Source organism: Serinus canaria, chromosome Z (genome assembly GCF_022539315.1).
Source record: "Serinus canaria isolate serCan28SL12 chromosome Z, serCan2020, whole genome shotgun sequence".
Lineage (NCBI taxonomy): Eukaryota > Metazoa > Chordata > Aves > Passeriformes > Fringillidae > Serinus > Serinus canaria.
This window is the reverse complement of record NC_066343.1, coordinates 37,180,825-37,198,389: the sequence shown is the minus strand read 5'-3', so window position 1 is coordinate 37,198,389 and position 17,565 is coordinate 37,180,825. Positions and strand designations below refer to the sequence as shown.

The 17,565-nt window shown below is 35.7% G+C and overlaps 1 protein-coding gene across 9 annotated transcripts in view; it reads right to left on the bottom strand.

The window, feature by feature from the left end:
• The window catches only part of CDC14B (cell division cycle 14B), a 44,259-nt gene that overhangs the window by 13,999 nt on the left and 12,695 nt on the right, over positions 1-17,565 (bottom strand). For all 9 annotated transcript variants that reach the window (XR_007780516.1, XR_007780515.1, XM_030236852.2 and 6 more), the window contains exons 5-12: positions 8,552-8,628; positions 7,020-7,086; positions 5,598-5,660; positions 4,632-4,719; positions 4,076-4,306; positions 2,174-2,312; positions 1,877-2,030; positions 1,024-1,124 (exon numbers count right to left, since the gene is read on the bottom strand). Coding sequence is in view for 7 of the 9 variants with exons in the window: in XM_030236852.2 (XP_030092712.2) it covers positions 1,024-1,124; positions 1,877-2,030; positions 2,174-2,312; positions 4,076-4,306; positions 4,632-4,719; positions 5,598-5,660; positions 7,020-7,086; positions 8,552-8,628 (920 nt within the window). In the remaining 2 variants the exon portion in view is untranslated. The remainder of the gene's footprint in view (positions 1-1,023; positions 1,125-1,876; positions 2,031-2,173; positions 2,313-4,075; positions 4,307-4,631; positions 4,720-5,597; positions 5,661-7,019; positions 7,087-8,551; positions 8,629-17,565) is intronic.

Sequence of the window (17,565 nt, the reverse complement as noted above, 5' to 3'; positions counted from 1 at the left end):
TTTAAAACAAAAGCAGAAGTCAGACATAGCAATGTGTGAAGGTTTCAAGAGATATATTCCTTTATCTTCAGCACATTTTTACTACATACTTCTCACTTTTTCTAAAAGTCTGATGACAGTGGTGATCTTGAGAAAGAAGAAATAGAAAATTAAAATGCCAGCAAAGTAGCAGCATCATGTCCTACAGAAGGACAACACAATAAAAGTCATGTTGACTGTGGCCTGTGACTTTGGTCATGTGTGATTCACAAAAGTCTGACAGCCAGGGGTCACCATTGCTTTCCTAGCAATCAAATGAGATCCTGCAAAGTTTTCCAAGTGTTGAATTCTCTTGCAGTTTATTTAAGGGCAGGCAGATAGATTTTGTACCTACAGTTGTTACAAGCTACAACGGATGCAAACTTTCTTTTACAGGTGGTGTTTCACGACTTGCCTAAAATAAAGAGACTACCAGCTTCACTGACAGAAATGCAGTTCTTTAAATTTGTTTACTGAAACAGTGGCTACTCTGCCTTCCATATCTACCAGACATTATCACAAAGCCCACAGGATTTAGGGGAAGTTCTCTTCCAAGGAAGAGAAAATGCAAGGAAGATGAAAATCCTTCCTTCAACTCTGACTTTACCAACTTTACTTCAAAGACCAGCACATATCTTATTTGAGCCAATCAAACAAAACCATACAGAGTCATATTTCATTTTTATACTACCACAGGACAGACAAAGCAATGTTTGTGATTAAACTAAAAGTAAAGCATTCAGAAGTGCTATAGGAGCTTGTAAAGTGCAGAACATCAGCATCAAAAACTATGCAGAAAACCAGAAATTCAGTCATGCAGTCCTTTAACCAAATGATCCTGCCTCCTCAGCATTCACCAAGCCTTCAGAGAAATGGCGAACCTCATGTTTGTGTTAGGGGAATAAAACCAGCATTGATAACAAACATTTGTGGGCAACAGGAAGTATGCATGAAGAAGAGGATAAAAGTGTTTCTGGCATTTTATATATTCAGAAACTGACTTACGCTAGTGGAGATGTAGTTGGAGTTTTTGCTTGCCTTTTGCTTTTCAGAGCACGAAGCTTATCCCCTTGTGTTAAACAGTTTGTTTCATCATCATCACTGTACTGGATAAGTGGAGGGGGAAAGGGATAAATCAAGATTAAATATAGACACTTTGATATATAAGAATTAACTTTATCTTAAAGCTTAAAATTAGAATTATCTAAACAGGATAAAGTCAAAGAAATTCACTTGAATAAATATAATTCTGTTCCTTCCAGTTTTCTGTTTGCTGCTTTAGAAGCTGTAAACCATTAAGTTGTGTCATGACTTACATGCATCGGAATATTGTCTCCTTTTAAAGCATGGGAAGCAATATATTATAAAATCTTTGCTTAGGTAGAGTATGATCTTCTCTAAATATAGCATTTCCCTCCTTCACTTGCCTTTATAAAACAGCAGTACTGTCTTTTTCAAAAAGCACTATCAATAGGTATTACACAAGTTGCAATAATTTAGAAACTAAAATGAGTTAAAAACCCCACCCTTTCATCCCCTCCCTTTAAATACACACAGTGAAGCAACAGAAAATCCAAAATGAAATCAGTGTTTTTGATTGGAGAATGTATGCTTTTTCTATTGTTGACCTTATTACAAAAGACTAAAGCATGATGATGCTCCTACTTCACCTGTGTTCTAAACTCCATTTTTCATAATTGCAATCCCTAGTTTTTCCCCCCCATATCCTTTTATATAAAAAGGGTGAACAGAAAAAAATTTGATTAACAAAGTTTTAGTGCACCCACAGGTTTTTTCAAAACCTGAGAGATTCTCAACAGTTCCAACTTTTACAAGAGCACAATATTTGGATGGTTACCAGTTCAATGTCCTTTTGGATGGTTCTCCTGTTTCTTGTGTTATTAATTGAAATATCATCTACTCCTGACAGAATTCTTGTTACAGCAATTTTATGGTTTCGTTTCAACTTTGCACGGAAAATATCCCCTTCTGTCCAAAGTTCTGCCTGTTTGCTATCATAACATGGAAAAAAAGGCCCAAAACACAACAAATTAACACTGAAGATTGTTAAGTGTACAATAGAAGAAGAAGAAGAAGAAGAAGAAAAAGACATTTAGATTTATTTTTGGCAATAATTTACACTCAGTCTACTTACTCCATCAGGAAATGCTGTTGTGGTCCAATCACAGAACCAGGTCTATTTATTCTGATCCAGGCAATAGATTCAGCAGCTGTCATCCGATAATGCTTCATGATGTAACAGGCAATAAGTGTGCCAGTTCGTCCAAGACCAGCTGTGTAATATAAAAGAATGGCTTCTTTTATATATCCATCTTCATCTGGAATCTGTTGTAACTATAGACACTGTTTCTTGGGCAAGTAGTTACCTGCCTAATTTATCAAAACAAACCTCTACTTATCAAATGTGGCAAGGGAAACTTACTCTTTAGTCTTTTTTTATCATATACAAGGTTACTGACACACTGTCCATAATTTTTTTTGAGTGAGATAACCTTCCAAAACCAGCAACTTTACAAATATCTGTAAGTTTATCTACCTTTATTTACCTATCTATTAATATGTATGAAGGTATGAGAATGTTTATAAGCATGGGATAAAACAGTTGGCTTTTTTTTTTTTCTTTTCAGAATTCTCTCAACACCTTCTTGCAAACTAATCATACATTGCACTGAAATCAGATGTTCTCCCAACCTCTTTCCTAATTAATCTCTTTAACTCCCAAGATAAAAACAAATTTTGCAATAAGCAAGTCTGGGCACTAGCTAGCACAGGAAAGAAGTACTCCAGAGTGAGAAACCTTATTTAAAATGGCCCTCAAAACAGTTCTATTTACCTTGGGAAACATGAGAAGCAAGAGAGGACCGCTCCAGCTAAGTGACATCTCTCCTCAATCACTTGCTGCACATGCAAATCACACATCACCTTCTCTCATTTAACAATTGACTGATCAACACCCCTGTAAAATCTTCTGTATAACACAACAGCCATGACAACCACACTTCCATGACTTGCTTTAAGAACTTGCCTTAGCTTTCCATGACTTCCAGGATAGCTTTAGGAACAGACTACAGCATTCTACACTTCCTCAAGAGTGGCTAGACACCATTAGTCTGATATCTACCAAAGAACACCTTAATTTCAATGAAAACAAAGTACTTGTATCATCAATATTCTGGCATAACCAATTAAGGGATATGCCTGAATTTACCACCTCAGTGAAGAATAAGAGTATGGACTTGTTTTCCCAAAGTCAAGATGCTGGTTTCAACAATTCTTTCACTTTCCAATATAATTCTGTTAAATTCTGTTAAACAGATGGCATATACAGGAACAAAACTGCAGTCTTTGCAGGTCCAAAGCAAACAGGTTAAGAAAAGGCACTTCTCCTTCAATCACAGTGTTATCAGATACACTAGTGATGCAAAGTTATGGAGAAGAAATGTCTGATATACTATTAAAGATGGTGTGGGAAGTGAAACAAATTGCCTCTAGAACAAACAAAAACTGAATAGCTCTACTAGCTGCATTGGCTGGGCTCTTAAAATGCTCGCAGTCCAACTCTGGAGGAATGGATACTCAGAGCATGCCCTAACTGGTGCAGTTTCTGAGGGATGAAGATTTTGGTGGCTGTAGAACAACACTCATATGTTTTAAGGGATCTCCCCAAAAGCTGCACTGTTTCCAAAAGTTTACGACTTGATATATTTAAAAATGTATTTTCAGAACTTGACAGGACTTCAAATGCCTGCCCAAAGCATTCTTTGAAAGTACTAACACTTTCTAGCAGAAATAGCTATTAATATTGGAAATCTCACTTTCCCCAGTCTCATTTTGGGAATGGCTTGGAAGATTTTTCTGGTACTTAACAATATGAGAAGATGAAGTGCTGAACAGAACCACAGAAATAATTTGAATGGAATAGTTGCAGTTTGGCAGAGATGTTAATAACTAGATATAGTAGAATTATGCTGCAAAGTACCTCAGGAACTGTAATTATAAACATCACTAGTAATATAAACTGTTTTTTGCATCATACCTTTGCAATGAACGGCTATTACACCTTCAGCATTTTCACAAATATTTAGAAATGTTTTAACTATAGTATCACTAGGTGTGCTTCCATCAGCAAAGAAGAGATCAAAATGCTCAAATCCAGCATCTGTAAATCGTTTGGCATCATACAGTTTTTTGTTGAGGCGTATTATAGTGGTGACCTTATTTTGCTTGAAGTATGGGAAATAAGCCTCTGGAGCATGGTGGGGATAGCCTGTTTGAGAACAGAAGATAAAAAAAAAAGGGTAAGGCTTAAACTAAAGAAATAAAAAAATACTAAAAAATAAGATATGAAAACACTTCCAAGATAGAGACAAGATAAAGAAATATTGACTAATTGAAAATGGAATTTTAATACAATCACCTAGGTCAGATACAATTAAACCAAGCATTAAAATTTTACTGCCAGAGTTCTTATAAAAGGAAAAGAGCCAAGGAAAAAACACACTGTTTGAAAATTTTTAAAATTTGTTCTTACTAATAACAATCAACTAAGAAAGCAGTGGGCTTGTGTTCCCCACCTCCTTTTTTAAGCATACCATTTTCAATTTTACTTCTTGAATGAGGTCCACTGAAGGCAATGAATTTGTTTGGTATAATCCAGTTAAAATCTCCATTTTCTGCTCTCTGTCAAGAGAAAATGCTTGGTTTATCATTATCCCTGTATTTTCAGGCTTTTCCTTATTGTTTCAAAATACATGCTAGATAGAATAGATGTATAATTTTTGTCAAAGGAAGGTGTGTTAGTTGGCTGCTTTCTTTTTCATCATGAGGATGACAGATGCACTCCACCTCACATTTCTCCCCTGTGTCCCTGTCTTTCTAAACCAGTGTTTTTGAACAATGCAACCAATGCCCTTCAGATGAAGAGGAACTTTCAAGTTTTCACTTTTTATAGGATTCTAAACTGGCCTTACCAATTGGTCTTACTACTGTTCACAAATTAAATAATGATTTTTTAAGTTCTAGAAGCATTTAATTTTCTCTTTACAGATATCTGGCAGCTTTGCATTTCTGAGACTGCATACAATCAAGAGTTGCAGTCCTTCACTGTGATAATATTTTCCTATGACCCAAAGCACTTTTATGCACTTGGAGTTTTCCAGCCCAGTTTCCTTCTTTACCTCAAAGAGTGTTATTACATTTCTGCCATGTGTTCTCAAATACATACTTTGACTGTTCTCTAGCATTCAGTTAGACTTGGGCTTGTGTGCCGTTTAGTTTTTCATCAAGACTGCTCCAGAATATCCAGGGTTTTACTAATAATGGAGACTCCCATTTATTTCCATTCTGGTTTCTGTTCTTCCCCATGTTTGGGCATAATTTTGCTTAAATCTGAATGTTAGTATTCTCTCTTTGACCACGAACCTTTATTAAACTATCATAACTTAAAGAGACAAAACAGAAATGGAACTTAATACTACAAAAGAATAGCAGAAATTATTAGCAATTGCTTTAGCATTAGTAACAGCAAACAAATCAAAAGATGGATACTGAACACTTACTTCATAATGCTCATATTCATCTACATCAAACGTACTAAAATCCAGGAAACCATACTGCAAAGCCTAAAATTCAGAACACAGCTCTTAACAAAGATGCCTCTTCAATGAGGACAGTTTTATTACTCTTTTTGGTTACATAAAGTCCTTTAATACACTCTCCTTCTTTCTTCACAAAACTTAAGAATACAGATAAACTCTTGCTTCAAACCAGGTTTGTAAATTTCAATATAAGTGAAGTTAGATTAGTAAATCAACTTTTTTTGTTTTCACCAAATCACTATAAAAACCCCAGATTAGTGATGCATTTAGTCTTTTCATCATTGCTAGCTGCACAAAATAAAAAGAAAAATAACCAGCAAAAAACATCTATTGAAGCTACTAGTAGATTCTAAAGACTGCTTTCAAGGACTGGAGATTTTTTTGTGCATAAATTCTATTTGTTAGTATCTTCACTGATTTCAAATTGCTTGCAGGCACAAAGTCCTAAGTATATTACTGTGAGTCCATGATGTCCCATAATTAGCCTCAACCAAAATACTTAACACTGTATAAAAAATGTAATCATTTGGGTAACTAAGAGCTTATCCACTTGTTAAAATAAGAAGACAAACACAGATAAACCTCATATCTCTAGATATTAAAAATACTACATTCTAATTTTCTCTTTTACTCCCTCATCTCTTGTAGATTTCTTTGTTGTTCACCAGCAAGAACAGCAATGCACTAGTCTTGGCATACAAATAAACAATTTTAAAATACCTAAAAAAGCTGAAAAATCACCAGTCTTCAAGAAGATGACTTAACCAGTAAAAACATCACTATTTGGTAGAGATACCCATAATACAAAAGACAATATTACGGTGGAGAACTGCAGAATTGCATTTCAGTATTCATACAGACTAAAAAGAATGTGTTTTGATTCCCCTATTCTTTAATGTTACATTACTTCACTGCTATATTGCTATAAAACCTAGATTTTATAATTTTATAGTTAGAAAAAGAAGCACCTACCTCCTAACATTTGTTCTATTTCTATTACTAAAGCAACATTTGAAATCATTAGTGAGTGCTGCAAATGCCAGAAGTGTATAGCAAACCCAATACATAACACCAGGGGGCATATAATATACCTAACACATAGATTTTAGGATTAGAGGCGAATTACTGTCCTGATAGATTACACAAGTAAATCTCAGAAATCCCTCCATAATATCTTCACTTATTGATTATATAAAGTATTGGTAGACTTCTATGAATGCTGTATCTACTTTGTGACAATGCATAATGAATAGTAAACTAGGCAACAATCAGCAGATCTGCTACTTCGCAGCTCTAATTGGATCCTAGCTTCCTAAGCCTTCTTCTTCTGATGGGCAACATTTAGCTATTTTTTTGAAATGTGAAAGATATTAGTTTACTGACCTTGTTTATTGCATGAAAACAGTCCAGTAACGTTAGATGAAAACTGCAAGTACCAAAGGAAGCGTCCCTATAAGATATGATGACCAAAACGTAATTATTGTATTTTAATCCAAGTGAAAGCAATTCAAGATACTTCTCTAAAACATCTTTTAAAAATTACTTCAAGGCAATGATTATTAAACTGAAATAATTATGTCAAATGATTACTTCATTTCCCATACATTGAATCTCAAAAGAATAACAACATAACATTATATTGACAGATACAACAGTAAGATTACTCCAGCTACAGTTTTTGTAAAGCTGAAATGTTCAATTTTTGACATGGACTGTTAGGATAAACATTTTAGTAAATATAATAAAATATTTTCCTTAAGAAGCATAAATAGTTCATGCTTATACAAGAGGAGAAACTAGTTTCATTAAAACAGCTTTTTTTGATTACAAGTTTTTTAATTCTGTGGATTGCACGTTCTTAGTACGTGACCATTATCAAATTTCATAAGCACCACAGATTAAGAATTCTACAGGAACACTACAGTGAAGTAAATAAATAAATTAAACTGAATATACACCAGAGAACATTATGCCTTGGCAGAACACCTTGAGACCATGCAGCCCTTATCAGCTGTTTCTAATAAGTAGAACACATTTCATGTTCAAATTTCAGCTGAGAGAAAGAATTTTTGAAGAACCTGTCACTGGTAATTTTTCCTACCCTTTCCTTCCTTATGAACCAGTGTGAAAAGGGGCAAAAATTAGGAGGAGACAGAAATAATAGAACGTTACTCAAATAAAAGAATGGACTCATAAAGGTGACATGGTAGTAGCATGTGTCTCTTAGACCACCTGATGAGAAGGAACAAATGGATAAAGCCTTCTACAGTCAGATAGAAGCAGCCTCACATTCTTAGGCCATGGTCCTCACAGGGAACTGCAACCACTCTGATATGTTTTGGAGAGATAGCACAGTAGGGCACAGGCAACACAGAAGGCTCCTGGAATACATGGATGACAACTTCCCAGTTGTCAAATATGAGAAGCAATCTGCAAATACTGTCTTGTGCATAAAGAATGCTATTAAGTATTGCAAACCCTCTGCGGTGAATGACAGATATTTTGATATGTTTAACTATCAACTACTGGCACAAAATCAGACTGCCAAGTGAGAAACAATAAAGATGATAAAAAAGCTCAATGAGTGGATACAAACAGTGGGGCTCCTTCACCTTCTGCTGGGACACTTCAGTACCAGCTGGTGACATCTCTGATTCACTGAGTACCTAAAGTTAGGACAGTGAGTGTGTCCCAAGTAAAAACTTCAACACCAAAAAAAAAAATCGAACCCAAAAACAATCCACAAAAAACAAACAACTCTGCCCCCAACAAACAAAAACCCACCCCAAAACAGAAAAGAAAACAAAATAAAATAAAACCCCAGAAAACCAACACAGCAGAAACTAGTACTGAGAAATGTTACATTCTTCTTCAAAATATCAAGATACAGAAAGTTCTATCAACTTGTTATTTACCTGAAAGGAAGATATGAAACACTTCCTGACAATATAAGCCTGTACACATCTTCTGGGGATTCTTTCAGGTATATTATCTATTTTTGGAAAAAGACAGAAAATGAAAAAGATTATTTTAAGACAGACTTCAATAATTTCAAGTAATTAGTTTACTACAGAAGGCATAATTAATTATCACAAAGTGCAAAAGTGCTGGAAAAGAGTGGCATCAAGAACAAAGGTTTGCAAGTGTGCAACAATAAAACTAACATAAACAATTAAAAATCTTGTCAATCTAAAGAAATATATATTTTAAAACAATCTTTATAGATTTGTGCAGGAGTTATTCAACTATAGACTACAGTGAAAAGGCTCCTCTTCATTTGGATTCTTACATTTCTACTACAACTCTGCTTCACCAGTTTGTAGATTTTTTAAATTAAGCTTTTAAGATGTAAATCAAAAGATAAAAACCTGCAGAGATATCAGTAAAGCTATGAATCATCTGGTACACAAACTGTTGGTACACGCAGCAGACAAGACTAAAACAGTTATTTATGTATGTTTTGATCTTCCTACATCAGAACATTTGCATTAATCCAAATTCTGTACTTCCTCTTTTGCACTGCTGGGGCAATATCCAGTAACTAAATCCAGATGCCATAAACTAAGAGAAAATAAAAATTAGAAATAAAAAAAAAGGAAATCTGTATCTTCAGAAGCAAAATACTATGAACAGAATGAATTGAACTTTCTACCGTGAAAAACAATCAGAAAAGAATTCACAAAGGACCAACTTACGAGAAATATCCGTATGGTCTTCCATCACAACATGTCTGATCCCTCTTGGATAGCCTTTAACACTAAGGTCTCCTTAAAGAATATCTAAAACTCCTCTTTTTTGCATATCTCTTCTTCAAATACCATTAAACACCAACCCCAGCATGGCCAGGAGGTAACAACTGTTAATAACAAGCTGTCATTAACAGGTCAATATTCAGTAATTTCAAGTTAATACTTTTTCTTTGAAATTGCTTTAACACTCTACAGAAGATTGTGGGTTTTTTTCACTAATGTTCAGTAAAATTATTCATTTCTTTTATACTAATGACATTTTCCCTTAGAGATATTTGAAAGTAAAAATCCTCGTGAGTATTAATTAAACATCTTCCAAAAAACAAGGCATGGTATATTTACTTTCTGCTGCTTTGGAGATTTTTTCTTTAAAAAGTTGGCATTGCCTTTTAAATTTCTTTGATGCTGCCGCAAAGCCAGTTTGAACAAATGGCTTAACATACCTTAAACATCCTCTCTCCACACACACACAGAGAAAACAAGAGTTAGAACAGATGTTGCTAAAAAAAACCCAACAAACAAATCCAGCTTGACACACAACCTGAAGAGACAGCTAAAACAGACATGGCCAACAGGTGACCCCTCTGATTTTCTTGATTCAATTAGTGTGTTAAGTATTTTCAGAGCATTCTTCCCTTGAAATTGGCAGAAGAAAACAGAAAAATAAATCTTTCTTGAGACATAGCTAAGTAATGAAAACTGCATGTTTTGTGTGTCTGTGCTTTCACTGGGGAGAGATAAGTGACTTCTGCATTTATATTTTGCACTCAAAACAGAAAAGATACTTCAAAAGCCTCCCTAGGTATCATTGAATACCTTAGCCTCTGACAGCGAAATTCACTTTTTATTCTACAGGCATTCATTGCCTGATTTGGATGTAAAGATTATTTTCCAAGAAATTTCAAATTGTGTCCTTTGCTACAGTCCTAATTTGTATCTTTCAGGACAGTGAACACATATTGCTAGCAACCATATACATCAAGCACTTCTTGTTTATCAGGAAGAAAGCCCTGCCCCTGAAAAACTTACAAACCTGAGACATGAAATAGAATTAAATAACAGATAGTAATTAGACAGAGTTTGTAGCCAGAAATTAGTCACCTGGATAAAACAGGATTACAGAATCACAGAATCAGTTAGGCTGGAAAAGATCTCTGAGATCATTCTAGTCCAAGCCTTGCCCAAACAGGACCATGTCAACTAGACTATGGCACTGTGTGGCACATCCAGTCTTCCCTTAAACATCTCATCCACCATCTCATCCCTGGGCAACTCATTACAATGTTTAATCAATCCTTCACCCTTCCTGAGAAAAAATTCCTACTAATATCCAACTGGACTTAAGTGCTATCACACTGTGTAGTATACAGAGTACTAATTGTACCACAGGAAAATAGAAATACAACTAATACTATGTGATGTTGTAAGCCTGTACAAAAGCTCCTCTGAGGTGTGAGAGAAATCCTTGGCCTTTCTGAGCTACCAGCTTCTTAAAGGAAACAAGACAGAATGCAAAAGCATTTGTTTACAAGTGTAACAGCTGCAAGAGAGAATTTTTTCTCATTTCACTGTATTGTATTAAAATAAGTTAGTTAGTTCTATTATGTTGGTTCTCAAGCATGGATCCTGCTTCTGAAATTACATTACCAGTGAAACTTCTAGAAACACCTTTTTTGCATACATAACATACATGCATAACAACAACATACATACATACATACATACATACATACATATGTGTATGGACTTTTCTTAACACAGCTACATAGGAACACTTCCTCCATACAAGGACATTTTAAAAACCCCATCTGATTTTGCAAAGCAAAAATACAACTTGGATTGTTCAACTGAAGCAAAATACAGCATTTTTACTGAAGAAGGAAACTTATTTTGAAACAAAGAGAAATCCTGCTACACTCAGCTGTGACACTACCACACACACAAAAGACACAGCAAGTGAACAATTGTGCAGAGACAGCAGTTGATGAAATGGTCAGATAGTGTTCTCAGTGGAAAGTGCTGGCAAAAAAATTAGGACAGTATGAGAATAGCTGGATGAGTGCAATGGAATAGAGTGCTTCAAAAGGGAAGAATGACACTCACACATTATGGGAAAGACCATAAACAGATAATTACTTCACAAGGAAAGTATCTTGTCATTAACAAAACACAAGAAGCTGTGATAGTCAAAGTGGAGACATAATCAGTTTCTGTCAAGGTTAAGGGAGTACACAGCTAGAAATCCTGGATGTAACCAAGGCTGGATGAAGGCTAAACATGGAGGGGGAGGCTGCTTTTAGGTTGGGGTGAACCAAATTCCATCTATGGTAACAGGTAAGACTGAAGTAGCAAAGCTCAGAGAAGCAACAGATGTCAAGGCAGCAGAGGCCACACATCTGCATTAGGAAATGGTCTGCACCAAAAGAATTCCATCAGTAGACAGAGAGCCAGCACTGAAGATCTGACATCTTTACTATATACTTCCAGCAGCTTTTAAGCTTAACAGCTGGGTTTTGTCTGTTTCTGTGGCCTGTGGGTTTAGTCTGTTCCTGTGGCCCATTAACTGCTCCATGAAGGGAACTAAAATGCAGTAGTTAGCATTTAAGGAAAGATTCAGTTCAAAAAATATTTCTGACAAATCTATATCTATATAAAACTGAATATAATACTGTTTCTGACCTGGAGGAGGCCAGGGAAGCCTTAAAGAGGAACAATTTCATTGGAACGATGTGAGAGAATTGAAAGAGAGAAGGACTTTCTAAGGCAGCAAGCAGTACTGAAGTTTTAGAAAATAAGAGAATGGAAATGTAGATCTGATGAATAACAAAACAAAAATATATTTGTAAATTAATGAGGTATGTAATGGGGGAAGGAAAGGAAATGAGAGAAGACAAACTTCAGAAATCAAAATATACAACAGCTGAAACTAATCTGTCCAGATGCTGATTACAATTTATGTTTCTGCTGTGCTTTCTAAGATGATGAAAACCTTCACAAATAAAGTTGTTTTCTTAGGTTAATGACAATAAAGCAACAAACAAAAATGACTCCTAAAAAGATAAAAATATTAAACTAAATTTAAAGCAACAATGTTAGCAGTTATTTAGCAGAAGTATTCACTCTCAGGGATAATTTTTATCCTTCTATGCATATACGAATGAATAAAAGACTATTAGAATTTTAAACTTATTTCCCAAGAGGATTCTTTCCTGCAGGTAGGGAAATATTAAAAAAAGAAAGCCTTGTTTAAAAAAACTTAGTCAATGCAGCATGCATCTACAAGTTCAGCTTTTAGAATTTTCCTACAGTCATATTCAAGTGCAAATAGGAGTATACATACATATCTATACATACACAAATACAAACAGAAAAACTCTTAAAATATTTTAAGAATCTTCTACTTAAGTACCTTTCGGGAAAATTGTTACTATAAGGAATTGGTATCTTTCAACTCAATCATACCATTTTATCACAATCTGCAATAATTTGTATACAGACAATTTAGAAATATTCTTTTTTTTATGTATACAAGAAATATCCTACTGAACTTCAACATATAGCCAGGAATTTGCTATTAGCAGTTGAACCACTGACAATGCTCTAATCATCCTTTTCATTTAGGACATCTGTTTCCAATTAAGGAACTACAGGCACCTCTGTGAATGGTCAAGAACCATCCAAGTACTGAAGACTGGGAAAGGCGCACTCAAGCCCTCCTCCTACCAACAGTGCTGTGCAGTCAAACAGCTGCTTTCAAATTCACTCAATGAAATACAAGGGTTTGCAGGATTAGGTGCCCCAGTCTTTATTTATGAGCATTTAAATCAACCAGAGAATAAGAGCTTTTAGCAAGCCACGTGTTTCTCTGATTCATTAGTGTTTTCAATCCAGCCTTATTTTACAAGAAACCATTTCCTAGATTAGGGTTAAAATCATTGGAATAATATTTACAATAGGATGCAAATATTCCTGGTGGAAAGGGAAATGAGTCTCTGGTTCAAAAAGGCATCTTAACTTTCAATACATGGTACTGTGTAGTAAAATAATAATGCTGCATATAAGACAAAACATGTTTAGCAATAATAATCAGTGACATAACTTGTTGCTTTTTCAGGAAAATTAAACAGGCCATTGAAATAAGCTTTACTGTTAGAAACTATATCACCTCAAGTCTGTAAATAGCACTTTAAATTCGTATCTATGATGTGCTCAATACAATCATGTTTATCTGCCTGTTCACCCGCAACTGAAAAATCTGCTTAAGGCTGCTACGTAAATCGTACATTTTACCAACCATGCTCACTTAGAAGACAGAAAATAATGAGATAATTAGTTTTAAACTGCTTACAAGCAAATTTTATGTGATGCAACTATATTCCAAAAATATCACTCTTCCAAGACAGCCTGAACTGCTGTAAACAGCAATTAAACCCATTCTGAACAAATGCAAGTAACTGCTGTGTGTGACCAGACTCAAACACAAGATCATACAGATGCTATAACTTTAAAGTGTTAAATATTTTATTTCATTACAAGCTCAATTGGATATACTACTCAGTTAGTAGATTAAATTTCTAGCAATTTCCTTAGGACAAAATGTTAGATGTTTCAAAATTAAAATAGAAGTTTATTAAAACAAAAAGCTTCCTGTATGGATTTGTGTTGTAGTGAAGAAAAGCAGCATTTGGCCAACAGTTTCGTCACTAGCAGAAACACAATCATTAGGTGGATAAAAGAGACAGAGAGTGAATAATTGCCTGTCTCTGGCAACTCTCTTTGTTCATCATAAACAAAAGCAAGAAACCTCCAATCACCTTTTATACATCAGAGGGAAAGTATAAAAAACCCTGAACTGACTGGACTGGGTGTATCAATATTCTATGCCAGGTAAGAAAGCAACCTGAGGCTATAGAGTGAGAGACCTCCAAAAGAATAACCCTTCTTCTCCTATGGAGACAAGCAGTTTCGTAGGAACATACTGGAATAGAACCTAGTACCAACAGCAGGAAAAGCTGCTGCTGTGAAGATTAATCATGATTTCCCAAATACAACTCAGAGAAGGTAGCATTTTAGAGGACACAAACTCAAAGACAGCCAAGATTCCAGGTAACTTCTGCTTAAATGAAAGGTCAGTACTTTGTCCATCTTGTCTCTGCCCCCTTCTCATCAAGCACCTCTCACCAAAAAATAGCTGAGGGTAAACATGGTTTACCCACTCTAAATTTGAGCACGGCCACAGTTACCCATTCACCATCACCCAGCCTGGATCACCAGACAGGTTAATCTCAGGCTTAGCCAGAGATAATTCTGCAAGTGTCACACTAAGAACAGAGCAGTTCAACATCACACCAGTGGGTGCCAATTGATTCTCCAACCTCCAACCTCTACCCAGCATTAGGCCCACAACTAGGAAGGATACTAACAAATTGAAAAGGCAAAAAACCAATACTATGGATTAGAACGGATGAAGGAAACGCTGCTTACCCTGAAGAAAGAAGATGAGAAAATAGACAAAGTACAGAGATGAGTCCTGGAGAAGGTGACCTGAATTACAGCAGTTCATGGGGCGGTACCCTGGAAGGGTCACCCTCCAAGTACATAATTAGTGCCAGGCCTGAGAAAAAAAACACTGTTACTAAGTTAATGTAGCCAAGGGGAGAGGGGGGAGCTTGGGAATTGGGTGGACAGGGCACAGAGGGTACATTTTCTTTCGTAATATAGAAGGAGCAATGATGGAAGAAGCAGACTTTCCTCACCCACAGCCAAGTCCTGGTGAAAATCAAGAGAAGCCACTGTAGATATCAACTCAGAAGACCACTGCTGCTTTGGTAGTGTGGTAAGGCCTGAACAGTGCAGATAGCTTTCAAGGAAAAGATTTTTCTTTAAAAGGTGAAGAACAAAGATTTCCCCCCACCAAGCACCCCTTCTTTCCCTTTTCCCCCTCCACCCAAATAAAGCGTAAACATTCAATCCCAAAACACTGAATTCTGGCTACCCTTTGTGTGGCTGAAGGTGCCAAATTTTTGCTAACCTGCATAGAAGAATATTATTCCCATGATGTCTGCAAAAATGTAGAAACAAAATACAGAATTAAAATAGATGAAAGATGAAAAATAAAGGGATTAAGGTCTAAATTGTTAAGATTTACTCTAAAAAATTAGTATTTTATTCTAAACTACATATACAACAATGTATTTGTCAACTTAATTCTTCACTCTTAAGGCCATGTTATAGTGAAGAGCTCGAGTTAGGCTGTGCTGTCACATCAAAGTACACCTGGAAGGAAGCAGGAGATGCAGGAGGGGAGAGAAAGAAGTATGTAGTCTGGAGAGTTCATAAACTATCTCCACTGAAGAGGAAAGAAAGACAAGTTAGATGAACGGGAGTGGGGGAAACATTAAAACACATCAATTGTGAAGAAAAGACTGAGAACAGACTTTGCTCAAAAACAAGAACACTAACACTAACCTTACCACACCACAGTTAATGAAGACTTTCATAATTGCCTTAGTAGTAGGAGCATATCCCCACATGATATATACATATATACACACACACATATACATTTGAACAAGAGATGACAAATGATAAATCATGCTAATATATTGCAATTCCTTTAAGCAGAAGTTATAATATTCTGTTTAAGAATACAAATTTGAGATCAACAAGCCTTTGAAAAGACAGCTCAAAAGCTGAATGTTTATGAGGACATAGAAGTCCCAGAGGAGAGTTAGTCATATACAGCTCATTACAGTTTTATAGCTTAAATGCAACTGTGTTTTAAAAAAACCCAAAAGATAACAAAACCAGAAATTACACAGACTCACTGTGCCTTGCTATTCTTGAAAACCTTGCTGTTATTCCTTGTTATACCTAACAAGTAACTTGCAGCACCTGCACCTAGAAAACTGTGCACCCCAAAACTGTGCTTAAGTTACTAAACAACTTTCAACCTGAGTAGACAAGAACTACTTTTGTGCTTGTCTGCATGAATCTGCAATGGCCACATTCCCTTTCTACTTCCTTGCTCTTCCTTGAATGAACCAGAACTCCCCCAAAGTAAGGCATTGCTTACCCATAGAGCTCCTCAACCCTAATGTAAACTGTTGAAATGGGAGCCTAACAGGAAGCTAAATAAACAGAACCCAGTAAGAAAACACATTCAATCCACAGAAAACAAATACAGTATCAACCTACAACTTACACTGTAATATCAGAAAATAAATTATGACAATCAGCTCAAGCAACAAAGAGTATTACCAACATAACACAGTCTGATTATCTAAGATGACAGAAAAACCTCCTAAAAGATTTGACCAGTATCTGGATGGATCTTCAACAAAAAGCAAAGCATTCTGAAACTAAAGAAGGTAGACACTTAACCCTATATATGTTTTAAATAAAGAAGTCATCAATATTTCCTTTCAATCAGGAAATATGCTTATAGACATGTTTATCAGGCATTCTGAATAGATCCTGTATCATTGCTTGCTCCACAGACAACAACCCAATATTCCCTACAGAAAGCAGAAATATGGGACAAATATGTGTGAACACTTGAGCAATGAGCTCTGTAATTAAGCTTGCCTCTTCATGAAAGATCATCAAAGCATGCCACAGGGAAAAAAAAAAGTCTCAGGGGCATAGTTTTTCTTCTATGATCTTTCTTCAGTGGAATCCCTCCTACATGAAACTGGGAAGAAATTCTATCCTACTGTAAAGAAAAAGTAGTACCAAAGCCAAAATGTATTGCACTGGAAAGAAAATCAGCATCTAGCTAGAGCTAGATCACTATCTTAGACTTGCAAATTTGCATGATAGATGTGCCTCCATACAAGGAGGTGACTGATACTCATACTGTGCTTCACTTTCCCCCAGGCCTTTCAGGGAAACTGCCAAAATACTCAATGTGTACAATACAGTAACTTAAGCACCTCTCCATACTCTGAGAACTACGGCGGTTTTGCCATATTTTTTTTTGCCATATGCCATGTGTCTGCAACTAGCCCTACCACATGCCTGGACTAGGCAGTCATGATCTCTCTGTGAGCATTCTTTCTCTACTCTCAACTCCCACTTCCTTCACTGCTGCTCTCTAAAGCAAAAACTGCCTACTCATCTGTACAATAGCCTCCATTTCTAATTTCTGTGCTTTGGATTGTCATAAGCCATACATATTA